Source organism: Centroberyx gerrardi, chromosome 20, assembly GCF_048128805.1.
Source record: "Centroberyx gerrardi isolate f3 chromosome 20, fCenGer3.hap1.cur.20231027, whole genome shotgun sequence".
Taxonomy (NCBI): Eukaryota; Metazoa; Chordata; class Actinopteri; order Beryciformes; family Berycidae; genus Centroberyx; species Centroberyx gerrardi.
Genome location: NC_136016.1, coordinates 1,479,668 through 1,499,195, shown reverse-complemented (window position 1 = coordinate 1,499,195; position 19,528 = coordinate 1,479,668). Strand labels below are relative to the sequence as shown.

Below are 19,528 nucleotides of genomic sequence, written 5' to 3'. Positions count from 1 at the left end.
ACAACTGACAGTTTCAGTACTAACACATGTTAAGTACAATGAACTGAATGAACATATGAAGAATGGATTACAGCATTAAGTGGGTGTGCAAAATACCAGCAGTAGTAGCATTAGAAGTAACTGAGAAAATGAAAACAAATGAAATGAAATGAATGAATGTACAATATGAGAATATACAAAAAATATCAATATGTATGCAATATATAGCATGGGAGGAAAATGATTAATAACATTAATTATGAATTATCAATATAAATATATTGAAATTGTTTTATAGGTAATTTCATTTTTGCTGCTGAGTCTAGAATTTTTGTATTTTATATATTTATTTATTTATTTCCCGATTTCTTTGTGCATTTATTTATTGATTGATTGATTCATTTATTTCCTGATTTCTTTGTTGTTTCTTTGATTTATTTATTTATACCTATGTACAGAAAGTGTCTAGGTGTGGACATGTATGTTGTTAGGAAAACTACACACCTTATCAAATATATTCAAATTACAGTAACAGATGTAGACACATATACATAATGTGTGGATTTGTGAAAAAATGAAACCAAATCGGCTGTAAACATTTACAGCATACATTTAGCAAGGCCTATTACGTTAATGTTACATCCTCAACGAAAGATTAAGCACACTTACAATGAAGCTAAATCAAATGATCTAATTTTGTAAAATGACACAACTTATCAGGAGAACTTGAATTGAATCTACTATTAGATAGCCAAAGATTTCCACAAGCAATTTGAATTGTAGAGAATACAATATAAATGTGACATGGAAAAATCAATCTTCCAATGCAACTGCAGTGAAAACTAGCATCAGAAGGAGCATTAGCTGGCCTATAAAGGTCACCACAGGCATTTCAGACATGGCAGTTCAACAAGGACCTAATGGAAATTGCCTCCACCTCTATCTATGCAGCTATGAGTTGTCCAGTGGTTACAAGCCTGCTCCTATGGACCTGTGCCACATCAAACTGGCCTCCACCCAGGAAGCCATGGTGGACAAACTGGCTGAAAACGCACACAACGTCTGGGCAAGAGACCGCATCCGCCAGGGCTGGACCTATGGCATCCAACAAGTAGGGGAGTGTGTGTGTGTGTGTGTGTGTGTGTGTGTGCTGAGACAGAGAGAGAGAGAGATGACTGGAACACAGGAACAAATGAAATAGATGGCAGCTTGTCCACTGGGGCCAGATTTCTTTTGGTGGCTGGACTGATAAGGGAAAAATTGACATCTTCGGGAAATATTTCACACTCCTCTATATTTAATGCCGCACTGGGCTGATTCAAACTGAATGGGGGAAAAATATTATGATGCATGTAAACTGAACTAGCTTCCTGGGGGGGGGGGGGCATTTAGAGAGAGGGTGATTGTACAGAAAAGGAGAGGGAAACTCGATAAGAGAGAAAGGAGAAGGAGATGGATAGAGGAGACAAACGTTAGTCTAGTTATCAGTTCTGCAGGTTCTGCTGCTCTGCAGGGGTTGTGGTGGATTGTGGGAAGGATTTTTGAACAGCAGGTTGAGGAAAAGCAACATTTAACGGTTCTAATACCCTCTGTATTCTCCACAAAGTATCTAATTTGGATTTAATTACCAGTAGACATCGTCTCCCACCTATAGGCAGGGTGTTATGACCCTAGGACCCAGTTAAATACGATAAAATGAAACTTTATTGATCCCTATGGGGAACCTGGGTCATTGCAACAGCAAATAGTAATAGGATACAGCAAAGAAAAATAGAAATGATAGGAAATAAAAAAGAAAAATAGAATATAAACAAGAATATAGCAAATGGCGGTTATATAAACATATGCAAACAACAATTTCAACTCCAGAACATGTTAAAAAATAAAATAACAACAGAGACAATGAAAGAATTAATTCAGAATATCTAAAATATGCAACAAAAAAAAAAAAAAAAGAAATATATTGAAATATGATGTATGAAATGGGTAGAAACATCAAAATACCACTACTGGCTGCAGCTTGTTTATGGTTCGTCTTCCAGGTTTGATTTTCCGAAAGAATAGCATGTGGAAGTCCCAAATGTTGGACTTTCCTACCAGCACATAAACACAGCATAATAGTTATGGTAAAAAAAAAACGCCAATTGTCCTTGTCCAGATTTCAGCCAAATCAATTCGTAACTTTTTGAGAAATATTGCTAACAAAGACAAAATCAGTCAGTTTTTGTCTATTCCTCAAAAGATGAAATTTCTTTTTTGACGTACATTTTTTCCTGTGGTTTCTGTTTTTGTTTGGCATGGTTTCATTTGGATTGGTATATCTTTACTGCTGGTGCCTATAGCAGAAATACATCAGAAGAACTTGTTCCACCTCTTAATCTTCATTATCATTATCATTATGACTCACCAATAAAGACACATTTAATATTTAATTAATAAGTAAACAACAATTTATTTATTCATTTTCATAACAATTTAAATATTTATGATATAATATTATAATATATAAACACACGTATGTGACCGCATACGTGCGTGACCGCATACAGTTTATTTAAATATTAGTAATATATTATTAAATCACCACTTAAATCGGTACTAGAACGGAACTGCTTGGTGGAAGAATAACATCTAATTATTAATGATGTAATTATTGATCAGATTGGGTGGTAATTTGATATTTCCTTTTCTTTTCAGTGAAGGCCAACATATACCATGCATGTTTCAAACTTCTCCTTATTCTCATCCTTCTTAATAGTTCTTCTTTCCCCCCATCCCTTCTTAGGATGTGAAGAATCGTCGTAATCCTCGCCTGGTCCCTTATGTTCTGCTGGACGAGAGAACCAAGAAGTCCAACAAAGACAGTCTGAGAGAGGCCGTCCGAACCCTGCTGGGGTATGGATACAACCTGGAGGCTCCCGACCAAGACCATGGTATGATACATACCTTTCCTTCAATCACTTCAACCCCCCCCCCCCCCCCCCACCCCAGGACTGCAGAGACAAATATGTATAAAGAAGAAGCGATGTGAAACTGTGAACCTTCATAATTAGGGATGTCTTCGATGATTAACCAGTTAAACAGCTGCGTACTACAAGCATCACTCTGATTGATCAAAAATCAGTAAAAACTAACCAAGCGAGGAAAGATAATGTTAATACTCAGTTAAACAACTGTATTAAGAATAAATAGCCTACTATGTATGGCATTTTAAATATGTGATATAGCTGTACATTTAGTTTTGTGACAAATATAACGAGTGAGGAATGTTCTGTTGTCTTCGGGACTAGTTGCAGGTAGGACAACACAGCCTGTAAACCGCCTCATAACTTATGAGAAACCTGGTTAAGACGCCTGGATTACTATATTAAACAGGTTACTGTGGCATCTTACTGATTTCACTTTTGGTTTTTGCCATCTGCCCAAACTCAACTCGACAGCATTATGGGTACATTTTTATGTCAACAAAAAACACGATGGCGGCAGTACTTACTATTACTATATTACTATTGAGATCATGTTTTCCCTATATTGGAAGTGAGTTACTATTACTCAGTCAAAGAGGGAGGGGGAATATTCTGTTAAATGTTTTATTCATGACAACAGGGAGACTCAATCATAGGGTATAAAAGGTTTATGGAAACAGATAGGGCTGACCCGAATGCTTCGAAGCTTCTACCGTTGCCATGGGAATCGACGTCCAAATCAGTATTCGAATGCTGCGTTTTTTTGTTTTGTTTTGTTTTTTATTCATTGGACGAAAAGTTATGTTTCCATCCTGTACATCTCTGTACACGCGTACGGAAACGCACTGTATCCGGACATGTCTGGCGACGTGCCAGGAGATATTCAGGCCGCCACACATCCATAATTCTCCAAGAACGCACAACTTTTGTGTACCGGAGATTTCTGTCACTGTACACACCTCGTTAAATGTCAGCTCACTCCCGTATACTGTCGTAAATTACCAGATATCACTGTACACTCACCAGGAATCTCTGTGCACCTGCACACATGGTCCAAATACGTCCGGAAAAGTCAGTTTTCCACCTTAACACACGTCCAAACACATCCGGAAAAGGCCGATTATCTCCGCCCACATCAATTTGCCAGAAAAGTCCGTGGAACACAGGGCTTTCCTCTGCTGCCCCCCCCCCACCCCCCGGTCGAAGCTTCCAATATTCGCGGGTAATTCTCACTGAAGCTTCGAAGCCCCAAAAATGGTATTCGGGACAGCCCTAGAAACAAATTAACCTGATAAGACTTTAACCATAGCATGGATAAATACTGTTTATACTCATGATATTTTTCTTCCTCTCCTCCTCCTCCTCTTCCTCTTCCTCTCCGGCCTCGCTCTCTCCCAGCAGCTCGATCTGACCTCAGCAACATGTCCGCCGAGAGGTTCCGCATCTTCAGAGCGGAGAAAACCTACAGCGTCAATGCCGGGAAATGGTATTTCGAGCTGGAGGTAAGAGGAGATATGATAATGGTGATGATGATGGTGATGAACGTGAAGACAGTGGTGGTGATGATCTATTATCATATTGCTCTGAACTGCATTTGCAGTCGATTGATACTTGCTAAGTGAGATGAAGGATAACGTTTTCATTGTTTTACAACTCTTAAAGTGGATAATAACTTCTTCCTTGATTGCTCTTCCCGCTCCTCCTCCTCCAGGTATTAACAGCAGGAGAGATGAGGGTGGGCTGGGCCAGGCCAGGCTGTCTACCAGACCAGGAATTGGGATCTGATGAACAGGCCTTCGTCTTCGATGGCTTCAAGGTGACTGGGTTTTTCTTTTTGCAGATGCAGCCATAATCACATTTGTTCCATGATTCTCACTTGAAATCAAAGTTTCCCGGCTCTTCCTGGTTTGTGCAGTACATTTCACGACCACAAGGCCCCATGGAGCCCTATCAGACATATTTTATTTTCAAAATGCATGGTTGTCAATGGGGAAAATACTCAAAATGTATTATTTTTTTTATCAGAATTAGAAAGTCTTTATTGTCATGAGCAGTATCGTGTTGCCAAAACATTCATGGATATCAGTAAGAATTAATATAAAATGTACACTTCTATTTTAACAGAACAGATTTACAGTATTCTGTTTGACTGGTCAATATTTGTCTTTATTAATCTGAGTCTGAATCAGGAATTTTTAGGCTGACCTTTTTCAGTTGCCAGTTTGTTGTCTCTCATTTTAGGCGTTAAAGGAATACACCAGGTTTTTGGGAGATTGTCCTGTCAACTTAGCTGTTAAGTGACGAGAACGTGGACACCAGAACCATCCACGTGGCCTGGTGGATGGTTGGAGCTCCATGCTAATACTTTAGCATACACTATGTTGAGCGATAGTGGGCTAATTTGAGCAGATTTTGGGGAGAAAATCTGGGGGCATTTTTGGTTCAGCCAGAATTTTCACCGCAATAGAAATGTCATCATTATGGGTAGAAAAATCATCACCGCTGGTAGAAATCATGAGTATGGTTAGAAACGCCATCACCGTGGGTAGAAATGTCATCACTATGGATAGAAACATCATCACCGGGGATAGAAACATCTTCGCGGCTAGTCCTGGTTGAAGGACAGTCTCCCTACTCAGTACACCACATATGTATATGTATATGTGTGTTTGTTTGCCAGGCCCAGCGTTGGCACCAGGGCAATGAGCATTTTGGACGGGCGTGGCAGGCGGGTGACGTGGTGGGATGCATGGTGGATCTGAACGAACACACCATGATGTTCACACTCAACGGAGAAGTGCTGCTGGACGACTCCGGCTCCGAGCTCGCCTTCAAGGACTTCGAAGTCTGCGAAGGTCAGTGGTGTGGCATGGACAACACACACACACATGCACACACGTATACGGGGGTATTTAAATGGACACGCATAAAGACTTTATGGATATTCCAGTCTATGCTGTCGCTGTCTTGAAGTGACTGATCTGTTTGTAGAGAATCAATGTATTAGCTGTGTGTATGTGTGTGTGGTAGTTAGCTTAATGAGGGCTGAGCTGTCTACCATGAGTCACACACACACACACACACACACACACACGTTCATAAGAGTTGCAGTGCTGATGGGGCACAACAGGGATCACTGTTCCTCGAGGCCAGGCAAACACTCCTCCCACAATCCATCTGGGCTGTCTGGTTTCCCCTGGAAACGGAGTTTAAGAGGGAAAGGAAGGAGTGGTCACTGATGTGACGGGACTGTTAGGACGCCTCCAGGCCTTTCTTTCGCTCACAGGCCAGAACCAGAATATCTAATATCTAGTGTCTATCCAATACAAATTCAAAATTGAAAACTGCAGCAGCCCATAGTATCCCTTTTTGCATTTATCTAACATTTCTTTCTTCTTTTCTTTCCTTTTTTTTTGTTTTTGTATTGCTTTTATGACCACTTGGGAAAGAGAGTGTGTGTGTGTGTGGGGGGGGGGGGGGTAGTACTATTACTTGTACTACTCCAATGAAGAAAAAGAAGAAGAAGAAGAAGACAGTCTCTCTCACCTCTAGATCACCCTGCTGTCCAAAACATGAACAGAGATAATCAAAATGACCCACAGATCAGCATCGAGGGACTACTCCTCTTCCTCTTAAAGTGGTTTACAGATTACACAATAGTTTTCATCATCTCCCCCTCTCATTATATGAATCATTTAGTTTCTCCAGAGCCATTGATTAGAAATAGATGGCTCTGGTGTAACTAATCTATGGCAGGTTATTAGCTCGGTGTCTGCAGGTGAATACCTGGGTATTAGCACCATCTGTTGGTTCTAACATGATAAAACACATTAGGAATTTAACTATGTGCAGGAAATACAGGGGGGGGGGTTAAATAACGGAAACACAAAACATGAAAGGCGTAAAAGGAGTAGAGACACCCTTTCCCTTAGTTCAGCTTCAATCCTCATTGGACTGCTGTCATCAAATTCTGAACAGACAAAGACAAAATCCAATTTCCTTGTGTAACATGACCAATAAATTCATCTTAATCTAGACATTTCACCAATGTGTTGTTTTTTGTGTCCCCAGGTTTCATCCCAGTGAGCAGTCTGGGTGTGTGTCAGGTGGGCAGGATGAACTTTGGCAAAGACGTCAGCACTCTGAAATACTTCACCATCTGCGGCCTGCAGGAAGGCTACGAACCCTTCGCCGTCAACATGAACCGAGATGTCACCATGTGGCTCAGCAAGAGGCTGCCTCAGTTCATACCTGTCCCGCCCAGCCACCAACACATAGAGGTGAGCGGAATGATGTGGGATATATACTTTAAAATCGCTAGTATAGGAACTCCCATTTGCCTCCTGAGCAGCCTGAATTCTTCAAGGCCAGGATTCAACAAGGTGCTGGAAACGTTCCACCAGGATCTTGGTTCATGCTGACTCCATAGCGGGGATTACCAACTTGTAGAAACTACAACTGCCCTGTTCCTGGATTCTCGTCTCCGCCCGGCGGCGGGCGGTCCGACTGTGACCAGGAAGAGAGCGGTTGTAGTTTCTATGTATTGGCAATCCCCGCTGATGACGTCATCAGCAGGTGAATTTTGGGACTTCCCACAGCCCGTCTCCGAGACACAGAGCGAGTAGACAGACGTGGTGCCGTCTCATAGCATGTATTAGTGAGGACCAATATATGGAGATAAGGTTAAAAAATGGTGAAGTGTTCCTTTAACTAAAAGCCTACAGGCTACTAACTGTCATACTACAATTTAATTACAGGTCTTCATCTAGAGAAAGCTTTTATGAGCAGCAATAACACTGATATTTTGATGTTTGCTACCACCTAAAGCAAGACAATTCTATTGATTAATGCTCCTTCAAATTTCAAGGATAAAGCCCTTAAAATGTGCAAGAGAGCCTAAAAAAAATTGAGCTTGTGGTGTGAAAAACTGTCCTGGGAGTGTGGGGGTCATGTCCCCAGACTCCCCTAGCTGTTTACTTTTTCCACCAGCTGAAATATCTATCTATGCCCTTGTGGAACACACTAGGAGGAGGGAAATGGCACAAGTTAAAATCCCTGATAATGAATACTGATGATAGTAGTGTTACTGTTCCAAGGCGCCCTTTTCAGATTGACAGACCGAGATAGACTTTCTAAGGGGGCAGTGCTAACACAGATTGTCTGAGGAGCTACTGTATAAGCTAAATTGGCCATATAACCTGTTTGAAGGACGTTTATACTGCTGTATTTTCACTATATGCAGGCTATTCAATGTCAAAGTTCTCCTCACCATCCACACCATTAAAATGTAAATCACACCAAGATCATCATAACAGAGCCCATTAGAACAATGATTAATCAACCACAGAAATGTATGTATTAGTGTAACTGCAGTATTTACACAAATATTACACAAAATGTACACAACTGTACATTTTCTATAAAGGCTTCAGGCTTGGATATTTTTTTCCATTCTTTTGTAGTATTTCTACTGATCCATTGCTGAATAAACAGTGGTTTAAAACACAGTTTAAAACTGTTATATCCCGTTAATGACGCAATTATTTTGAAAAGCGCCATACGGACACATATTAGAAGAAGTAAAATTAGCTACTGAGACCATAATCTCTTGTCTAAAAAATGTATTGACTTTATATTTTGAGTGAGAAGTTGGGCTGTGGTCTCACTGACTTGAATAGAGTCGGGTGGGCTTTTTGGAGCCGACCCTAGCGGACGTTAGAAGAACTGCAGCTTTCAGCCACTTCCTTATTGGCTTCAAAATTCACCCATGGTTTTGGCCGCTTGGGTATACCCAGTGATGTAGTGGAAAAGAAAAAGGATGGTAAACTATGACCTCCAGTCAGTGATCATCATAAGGCATCACAACCACCAATTTATTTATTTAGTAGTTTATTTGATAGGGACAGTACAGCTGACATAATTACACTTCACAATTGAAAAATAAAATGATGTGTGCACATGCAGTTTGCAGCTACTGCTAATTTCCAACCCTAGTCCCTGGACTAGGGACTAGGACTAGGTTTCTCAGTAGAAACACAAATCAATTATACCTTGAGAAATGCTTTAATTTATGCTTTTCTTTCCTTAGAAGACCCTATCCTCATATAACTTATGTCAGTTTTATACTACGTACTACTGTATGTCTGCTATGAATTTCATATTATGAAGATTTATGTCAGCCTAAAAAGAATCCACAAATAAAAAGCAAGGTAAACTGAGTTTAGCTGGGGTAACTCTCCACTACATCCCTGCACTTGCCACTGCACAAAACTCAAAAGATTTTTTTAAGTAATCTGTGACTTCTATCGACCTTTATCAACGACCAGTAGGAATTGCAACAGCGACAGTTGTCTCCTCCTGCACAAGACCTGCTTAGACAGCTGGAGTTCATAGAAAAAAAACACAGAACACAAAGCTTGTCAACATCTACATCAGCACTTTTTAACAATATTAAAGGAATAGTTCACCCAAAAATGTAACATTTCATTCAACTCACCCTCATGTCAGCTGAAACACTGGTGAAGTTTGCATGTCAATATAACACTCAGCTGTTGCAGCTTCATTTCAGCCTGTAACTGGTGTGATTGGAGTTCCAAAAAGGGCAAAAAATGACCATAAAATTACTCCATACTCCCATAATCCACGTGTTCTTAAGCCAAACGACTGCACTGTAGGTCCAAAAGTCCAATATATACCTCATCTCCTAGATTTTCTGCACTTGTTCTCCACCACGCCAACCATCCAACAGTAGCAAGTATTGTAATTACGGGTAGAGCGTGGTTGAGTGACCCTCAGTGTTTCTCATACATTGGCTTTATCTGGCCAGCCTGCCCAGGAACATTTTTTCAAATGTTTTTTTTTATTATTTAATCTCAAGTTTGTCAAATTCACATCACATTATAGAGAGAATAGTTGCTAAACACAAAACTACAGCCTCACAAATGACCAGAATTTAACCAAAAATCAACAAAATTGTGTTCAAGGATGATTGCTGTTCAGAAGGCAAAGGAATGCAACATTTTCTTTCCCTCTTCCAGGTGACGAGGATAGACGGGACGGTGGAGTCGTGTCCGTGCCTGAAGGTCACCCAGAGGTCATTTGGTTCACAGAACAGTAACACCGACATTGCCTTCTACCGGCTGAGCATGCCCATAGAGTGTGCCGAATCTTTCTCCAAATTCCCAGCTAACGGCGGCCTCTTCTCACCCAAGAAGGTAAAACTAAAAATAGTGTTAACTTTTATTGTTATTTCGTTGTTTTATTCCTTATTTCACACACACACACACACACACACACACACACACATACATACGTCTACACATACAGTATATCTATCTATATATATATATATATGATGCCGTCATTTCACATATTGTTCTTCCTCATTTTGTATTTTTCATACTTATTTTTCTTTGTCTCAATAAGTTCTACTACCACTGCTGCTGCTGTTGTGCACATCTGCATAATGCTGTAATCCGTACCTTTACATATTTTTATTCACACATTTCTACTAATGTCATAGTGCTAAAATTGTTGGTTGTGTATGTTTATATAACAGACCTTTTGCTCTATTCTTATTCATATTCTATTTTTGTTTGCTGTATCCTATTACTATTGCTGCAACAACCCGATTTCAGGGATCAATAAAGTTTCATCTAGTCTAGTGTTTCTCAACGGGGGCGGTACCGCCCCCCAGGGGGCGTTCAGAGAACGTCAGGGGGCGCTGGAAGCAATATTTTTGAAAGGGGGGCGTTGAGGTGTTCTTGGGGGGCGTTTGTTTACACCAAAGATTCACGACGAGACGAGTTGAAACTTGCAACTACTTGCAAAAGAATGTGGTCTGCAACATTCTAAAACCTGCCAGTTTACACCAATGAGACTAGACGAGACGGTGTATCGTTTCCATACTCTTTACTTCAGTGTTTCTGTCAGCTTTCTGTAGCGCAGCTTCATGCTGCCTTCACGGGAACGGGACTTCGGAGTATCATCTATAAAATTTCACCAACATGGCGTTTACTGTGTCAACTCAGGAAAATGGACGCTCTCTTCCTTGGAATTCCCCGTGGAGGAAATTAAGAGTTTCTTCCTCTTGAAAGCATTAATTTCTCCTGAGGATAATGCCGTGTTATCGCCGTGGTTACAAATTTACAAGAGGGATATTCCGCTGTTGGACTTCCCGTGAAAGTAACTTAGCGTCTAGCATCCAGACACACACTATAACACTATTCAATTCAAGTGGCTTTATTGGCATGACTGCATACAATACAACGTTGCCAAAGCATATTAACACAAACTATACAATCATAATAAACCCATAATAAACAATTTTCTAAAACAATATTCTAAATCCAGACACCTGCCACCTGACAAGCTGAGACGTGGGAGTTTACACCGCTGCGACTTTTCTCTGCAGCATTTCGTCTAGTCGTGAACTTTAAAGTCTTCATTAACCCTCTACACCCCATAGCGCCCAAGAGCACCCGTTCTATAGTTCACTATAGCACCCAAGAGCGCCCGTCATTTTTAAATCGTTTAAAATGTACCAAAAACTGAAAATCAAGCTATCAGCTTTGTTTTATATATACTTCAAGTTGTCATCGATGAACCGGAACCAGAAAATGTATCTGGTGACACTGAGACGTTTGATTTTCCCCGGGTTTAGTTGTCCTCCACCGGTAGATCTAAAAATGGCTCCGCCGGCTTTTAAAACCTTCTGGAAGCTGTCAGATTGTGCTGTGAGACAGAACCTGACCCGTCGTATGTAGTGGAAAGTTACGAAGACATTGTGAGTTGAAGTCTTTTGATCGAAATCGCTTGTTGTATTTGTTTGGCGACTGTTACTGTCTGATCTTATTACTGTGTGGGTTGAGGCGCTGGAGGTTTTGTATGTATTTTGAAAGCTTATCGTTAGCCAAGATAGGAAGGATCTGTTTTGTTGTCATACTGTGAATGACACTTAAGTAAGGAGACGCCCTGCATCGCCTTGCCATGTATTTGGTACCAAATTAAAGGGAAAGTTGTGTTTTTTTTTAAATGGAAAAACTTGTGATTGTCAATTTCTTTTTATTTTTGAGATATAGCTGTTTGTTTGGAATGAGCAAGAAAATGCTGATTTAAGTGAGAATTCCCAGTGAACTGCAGCAACATTCTAGAATTCTACTGGGGTCTACATCTTTAATAAGTCTATGAATAAAAGGAAATGTGAAATCCCAAAACATGGGACATTTACCAGGTTTAATTTGCCTGGAATAGCACAAAACAATGTCAGACCAAACTCCATTCAAAAATCTGCTAAATTAATTCTGCCCTATTTAATGCCAAAAAGTTACATGCTGCATAATATGTGACATAGGCTATGTGACATATGTGACCTGCACACAAATCTGTTATTTGGCATTCAATGATATGCTTTTTAATGATATAACACAGAATAATAATCATACTAATAATAATAATAATAATAATATAATAATAAGAATATAAATAAAGAATAAATATATAGGCCTCATATAAATATAATAAATTATATAAATAATAACACTAATAATAATCAGCATAATAATAATATTAATAATAATAATCATAATCATAATAATAAACAGGATAATAATCAACATTAATTTTCAGGGAAGACAATTAGCCTACATTTTATTTGATGGGGGGTGGTAAGGGACCTGGATAATGGATAGGGGGTGCTGGCCCAAAAAAGGTTGAGAACCACTGATCTAGTCTAATTTTCATACTTCTTTCTTTCCTTTGTACTCAGGATGCCCAGCAGTGTTTCTTCATGTTATATACCTCTATTACTTCTCTATCTATATGAAAAAGATGCGGCCCACTATAGGCTCCTATATGCGGCTCCTATAGGCTTCATTCATTCTGGGGTTTGTTTAATTTCTGTTTCTGCAGGAGCTGGAGGACTTTGAGACTGTGTCAGACTTTGAGGTGCTGATGAAGTCGGCTCATGGTCACCTGGGCTCCAATGGGCCGGAGAGGGATGAATTCAACAACCACAAAGATTACAACCAGGAGAAGCCCTCTAGGCTCAAACAACGGTAAGCCCACTCATCCCCTCTGCCTGTGAATTCATTGTCATTTTGGTGTGGAGTGTTAAATGAGTAGGGTTAGGTTTAAGTTTTTAGGTTTTTTATCTCACCTGTACACACTAGTATTGTTTACCCTTCCTTCATTGTGTGTTTTATCACTGTGTTTCATAAAGACTGACACAAATCAACTGATTCAACAGGTTCATGCTGAAGAGAACCAAGCCAGACAACAGCAGCTCCTCCTCCGCTCGTCTGTCAGAGGCAGTGATGGCTGACGACAGAGATGACTACGAATACCTCATGCAAACCTCTACTGTAAGACAACAAAAGAAATACAAAAACATGCACCGACACACACGCATATAGACCAGTAATCCCTCAAAATAACCTTACATGTACATTAATTCACCCCTTAATTCATGCAAAATCCAAAATGCAAAAATGGAGGAGACCCTGTCAAGACCACCTTAAACACCCCTTAATGTTTGACTGCTTACTTTCTAATTTAATGTAAAATTCGGGGACAGGAACTTTCCATTAATAACTCATTAATAACACTGTAAACCTGCACAAAAGGTATAAGAAATCCTTTAAATTCTATTGTCTCCACTAACCAACCCATGAATAAATCCCTTAAAAACCCATGATACCAACCATACTTTTTTGAGACAATTGTGGAGATTATCAGAGATTTTAATAATGTGCGAATCTGCAAATGCATGTCTGTAATTTGCAAAAAGTAAAAAGTAAGTTAAGTAAAAACCCTAAGTTCCCCATATAATGCTAATCCCGTGCAAATCTAACTGTAATTTCGGCTGTGGTGTGTGATTTATTTTTCTTGTCCTTCTAGACACAATTTCTATCTTCGCCCTATCATGAAAACTGGAGGCAGTTTTTGAATGCATTTTGAACATAAACTTTTATTTTGCAAAATCAGGAAGTGATAAATTGTAAAATCTTGACCTTTATACAATTGTATCTTGAGCACCTTCAGAAAATGTCATTATCCCATGCAAATGCGTTTCACAAAACACAGTACTTGGGGGAGTAATTCACTAATTATATGAGGTCCCCACAAAATACTAGTCCCATACAAAGAGGGCTTTTGTCTACGCAGTAATTGCTATGTAACTACAATAGCAGAGGCAAGTACATACACACAGTGGCCTTTTGGAATTGGGTTACAAAATAGAAAGAGAAACTTGCATCCTCTCCGGACAGCATTAGTATTACTAGTGAAAGTCTGGTGATTAGCTTTTACCTCAGGACCTCAGGAATTTTATTCCATCCAGAACAAACATTTCAGTGATTTTCTTTGATACCCCAGTAAAATTCTGTCTGAAATTATCTACTGTATTTTGAGTCAACTCTGACGTCCTGGGGTCATTTTAATTCCGTCTGGATCGACATTTGGCGTTTCACACAATTACTGATTTGTGTACTTGACATCTCTATTACGAAGGCCATATAGCCAACGGTGGGGTAGGGTACCATCACTCTTTACAACATGTGGAGCCACTTGAAGAGATATTTCCCTGTTTTTCTGTACTGTGGGTGACGTTCTGTGGCAGGTCCCAGGATTACCATGGTTCCCCAGTAAAGTATTTTACCATCTGAATGACTAAATTTACTGATGTACATTGGTAAAATCAATTTATTGACCCGCCCCAGTAATACCAGTGCCATCCAGAAAGGACTTAATCCGAAAATCACCACTTCACTTCACTGTCCGAGAAAGAGAATCACCTGCCTGCACAACTTTACAGGGTGTGCCCCTTTCCTCCATGACCCGTGTACAAAAGAAGCTGCTTAACATCCCTAAAGCAGCTCTACCAAGGATCCATAAGAGTATCCTCTTCCAGGACGTATTTTTACGCCAATGTCTACGCCCAGACCGTGACGTCGTGAACACCAAATCAATTTAAAGAGTGAATGTATAGGTGTGGGCGGATCCTGAATACATCAACAAGTACTATAACATGATAACTGTATCTACTGTATCTCTCCAGTACTACTACTCAGTGCGGATCTTCCCTGGCCAGGAGCCCAGCAGTGTTTGGGTGGGCTGGGTGACCTCTGACTTCCACCAGTACGACCCGACCTTTGAGCTGCACAAGGTCCGAACCGTCACCGTTACCCTGGGAGATGAGAAGGGCAAAGTCCATGAGAGGTCAGTCAACTCCCAGCCAACCCATAACACTGGGAATATTGCTACTACTTAATGTTATTGAATTGTAAGAAGGATTTCTTTTGGGAATTCTTATATTTAAGCACGCAAAGAATTGTATCGCCATCTAGTGGTGTCATTAGCAGTCAGTAAAGATAGCCAAAAATTCTCTGTCCAGAATTCATTTTCTTTTTAACCCTGCACATAAACATAAACACAAAGACTAAAACTAAAAACATTTCACATATATTTTTAATTTTATTTTAGTTTTTAGTCTAGTTTTTATGTTTTATTTCAGTTTACGACAATGTTTTTAACACCTGGTTGTTGTTTTAGTTGTAGTTTAGTGTAATAACTGGTGGTCTCCGCCCACCACAATGTATCTTGGTGGATTGTGAGAATAAGAGGCCAGCTTGTAGTTAAAACTTTATTGAAATGAAAGTGCTGTCTCATAACTCGATGTATGTCGAATTGAGTGGCTCCTTACAATTTTTCTAAGTAATGTTCTACCAGGTATGTACCTTTGCTGATGAACAAAGCATGGTAAATTGCCAGATGTTTTTAATCGAGTTTGGCTTGAAGTCTCATATATCAGGGCTAGCAATGGATGTGCTCCTGTGTGCAGAGCAGATTGCATCCATGCAGTTTTGTTTGTACCGCGTACAAATACAAATACAGTGTTTGCAAGAATGGTGTCGCTGCTGGGTGAAAAATATTCCTTCATTCCCTCTGTAAAGCGTAGTAACTGCTCCATGGTTTGGCTGTTTCCTCCAGTATAAAGTGTAGTAACTGCCCCATGGTTTGGCTGTTTCCTCCAGTATAAAGTGTAGTAACTGCTCCATGGTTTGGCTGTTTCCTCTAGTATAAAGTGTAGTAACTGCCCCATGGTTTGGCTGTTTCCTCCAGTATAAAGTGTAGTAACTGCTCCATGGTTTGGCTGTTTCCTCTAGTATAAAGTGTAGTAACTGCCCCATGGTTTGGCTGTTTCCTCCAGTATAAAGCGTAGTAACTGCCCCATGGTTTGGATGTGTTTCCTCCAGTATAAAGCGTAGTAACTGCCCCATGGTTTGGATGTGTTTCCTCCAGTATAAAGCGTAGTAACTGCTACATGGTGTGGGCTGGGGAGAGCAGCAGTCCCGGTCAGGGGAGGAACAACAATGGCTTGGAGATCGGCTGTTTGGTCGACACGGCAAATGGATGGCTAACCTTCACCGCCAACGGCAAGGAGCTCAGCACATACTACCAGGTACTAACCTTATAGGCACTTCCATTGTTTGGTTGTTCCTTCCTTTCCTCATTCCTACCCTCTATATTTGCCCCTTTCTTTCCTTTCTTCCTTCCTTCCTTCCTTCCTTGCTTCCTTCGTTCATCCCTTTCTTCCTTCCATCCTCCCTTTCTTCCTTCCAACCCTTTACATTCCCTTCCTTCATGGCTTCCTTCCTTTTATCCTGCCCCTCTTTCTTCCTAACCTCAACATTTGACTCACTCCCTTTCCGTCCTGTGTGAAATCTGAGGAATTGCAAAAACAGGTAAAGGGGGCGTCCTTTTTGTCAGCAAAAATAATGAATTCCCATTGATTTGGGGGAAAATACCATAGACAATTCCACCAGACTTCTTGTCAACTTCAAATTCAGGGACTTGATTCTTAAGAAAAACAGACATTGTATTCCATAGTCTCCCTCATAATTGTTACATAGAAAGTTTAGTTTAGAGTATACTGCTGGGTAGATGCAACAAAAGCTTCCAGCACTTTACAAGATTTAAAGAGTTTCCATATTTTTCCCTACACCATTATACCAATGCCCAAATCCCAATTTTGCTAGTAATGCCATTATGTTGAGTTAGTGGAGGTTGGAGAGTTACAGTATCATGTGAGTGCTCTTTGAATTTACCCCAACCCTTCTCAGTGATGTCTGACTATGTCTTGACTAAAAGTAACTTAAGGACAATAACAGTACAGGCCATTTCTGACTGAAATGGCCTGTAGGGTTATTGTCCTTAAGTTACTTTTAGCCACAAGTAGACTACTTAGTGTATAGTGTATATAGAGTAGTAAAGTCAAAGTAAGCCATTGCTTTGTAGTTGAGATGAATGCATTTGTCATGGTTTCCTTTGCAGGGCATTGTGGGCAACAGGCCATGTGGGGTTCAAGGCCTCCTCCTATAGTACAGGTTGATGTTCTGAAAGTTTGGATACTTCATCATAAAAAATAACTACTTAAAAGAACTTCTTGGTGTTTAAGATGTAAGTTTAGTTATTATACTGCGATTTTAATTTGACATTAACACGAGCAGAGGTGATAATTGTCTTGCTGTCATGAATGAAATCAGGTTACCTCCATTTGCTTTCATTCATCCAAATATCACCATTTGAAACATTTTTAAAACTGCATTTTTAGGCTCGTTTTCACTTCAACTGTGGTCTGTGTTCTGTTTTATTATTGTTTTAATTGTGCGCATTTAGCTTTTAGTATTTTATTCCTTTTTCTTGTTCATGTCTTTATTTATTGTTCTCATTTTTATATCTCTTGTAAAGCACTTTGTAAGTCTGTTTTGATAGAGTTTATAATAAGAATAATTATTATTTTTATTATTATAAGACTCTTGCCCTTAGAGGGCCTCAACAGAACCCATATCTAACTGTTGTCGTTGTAGCCAACAGGCTTCCTTGTATTCACAGGCCCACATCAAACTTGCTAAGCTAAATCGCTACCCGATGCTAATCGGACTGAAATACCATAAACTACCGTATCCATTTCTCATTCTCAAGCTATGTTAGCGGACACGTCTCTCCACACAAGGCAACTGATTTAGCAACAAAGCACCATAGACTGTATTAAAAAATAAACAAGAAAACAATGTCGCAAACAAGCATGGAACACACCTTTACACACTTTAGCAAACCGCAACATGTTCTCAAACCCAGCTGACTGTACTTTGAATAAACTGTAAATATCATCACAAAGTGGCCAGTTTCGTCTTATATTAAAAAGCAAGTAAGTACGTTTGGTTAAAATTATGCTGCTATTTTAATCGTACATTATTTCAAGCTATGGTGATCATTTTCTGGTTGTGGTAAATAAATCCAGAGAAACCAGTGGTTTTGGAAAGTGGGATATTATGGCGAATATGGTACCATTATAGGAGTCATAGAGAAACAAAAATCAATCTAAACTGCCTATAGATTGACCTTTACCCCCCCCCCCCCCCCCCCCCCCCTCCCCCAGGTGGAGCCCAGTACTAAGTTGTTCCCAGCTGTCTTTGCTCAGGCCACCAGCCCCAATGTCTTCCAGTTTGAACTGGGGCATATAAAGGTGAGGAGGACACACACACACACACACACACACACACACACACTATCTGAACCACTATCTAGGCTGTCCTCTATTTGATACCATTTGATACTTTTTTCGCGTTGCTCAAACACTTCCTTGTTTACCTTACTGGTGGAAGAATGGGATTTCATTGCTTCTGCTTGAAAAGAGTTCTTTACGTGTTTTACCCACATCCAATCATTTGTATATATGAATTTAAAATCAACCATAAACAAACTACAGCAGATAAGTTTCACTTTTCATGAGTGTGGTTGACTGTATTAGTGTGAAATTGTGAATATAACGGATAATTGTAATTTTTCATACCTTGGACTGCCAACATCTGTGGCTTTACTGCTGTTTACTGCTTGTGTTGACACATGTAGTGTAAGTTGTTATTGATGGTGTCTTATATCAATACAATTTAGAGTTAGCTTCAATGAGAATTAAAGAATGGGCACCACATAACAGACAGTATCAACAGGTCTGATCCGAAGGACTGAATTTCGAGCTTGCTTGAATTTGAACTCACACAATGAACACAGGAGATTACTTTCTGCAGGGAGCCATAATAAAGTGTATGATGTAGAAGAAAAAAGAAGAAGAAAAAACACACCAACGCGTTGCGGCCCCGCCCGGATTTCTTCAGGGTGCAAAGAACAATGAAACACAGAGGAGGCTACAAACACAGGTGTATATAATTAGATAGAGACTGACTATCTTTCCAATCAGCCTCCAATTACTTTGTGTGCCAGTCTAAATTATAGAGTTGAGACGTTCGGTTCTGGAAGCGCTTTTGACGCAGATTCTCCAGCTGCCAGACTCACAGGGATTTTAATTTTAGCCATAGCCACCATATTACACGACAGAGAACCCTGCGAGTCTCCGAGATTAGAAAGCGAGGTTGCTGTAATGATCCTCGCTTACTAATGTTTCAACCACGTTCTATATAGAATTATAGAACACATTCATTTTTTTTTGCAGAATGTAAACAAACCTTCAATATGGCGTCATGTTATTGTAGAGATGACATCTGTGTAGTGCAGTGTAGTGGGGA

The 19,528-nt window shown here is 39.9% G+C and overlaps 2 protein-coding genes across 2 annotated transcripts in view; both read left to right on the top strand.

The window, feature by feature from the left end:
* Positions 1–19,528, top strand: part of ryr2a (ryanodine receptor 2a (cardiac)) — a 246,807-nt gene that overhangs the window by 80,120 nt on the left and 147,159 nt on the right. Inside the window, exons 26-38 of the mRNA XM_078290909.1 lie at positions 931–1,102; positions 2,044–2,052; positions 2,765–2,912; positions 4,344–4,447; positions 4,657–4,761; positions 5,626–5,800; positions 7,017–7,225; positions 9,983–10,159; positions 12,855–13,000; positions 13,192–13,306; positions 15,001–15,161; positions 16,245–16,404; positions 18,385–18,471. Of these exons, the coding sequence (XP_078147035.1) occupies positions 931–1,102; positions 2,044–2,052; positions 2,765–2,912; positions 4,344–4,447; positions 4,657–4,761; positions 5,626–5,800; positions 7,017–7,225; positions 9,983–10,159; positions 12,855–13,000; positions 13,192–13,306; positions 15,001–15,161; positions 16,245–16,404; positions 18,385–18,471 (1,768 nt within the window). The remainder of the gene's footprint in view (positions 1–930; positions 1,103–2,043; positions 2,053–2,764; positions 2,913–4,343; positions 4,448–4,656; positions 4,762–5,625; positions 5,801–7,016; positions 7,226–9,982; positions 10,160–12,854; positions 13,001–13,191; positions 13,307–15,000; positions 15,162–16,244; positions 16,405–18,384; positions 18,472–19,528) is intronic.
* The window catches only part of mtr (5-methyltetrahydrofolate-homocysteine methyltransferase), a 247,944-nt gene that overhangs the window by 212,569 nt on the left and 15,847 nt on the right, over positions 1–19,528 (top strand). The gene's annotated exons all lie outside the window — the stretch shown is intronic.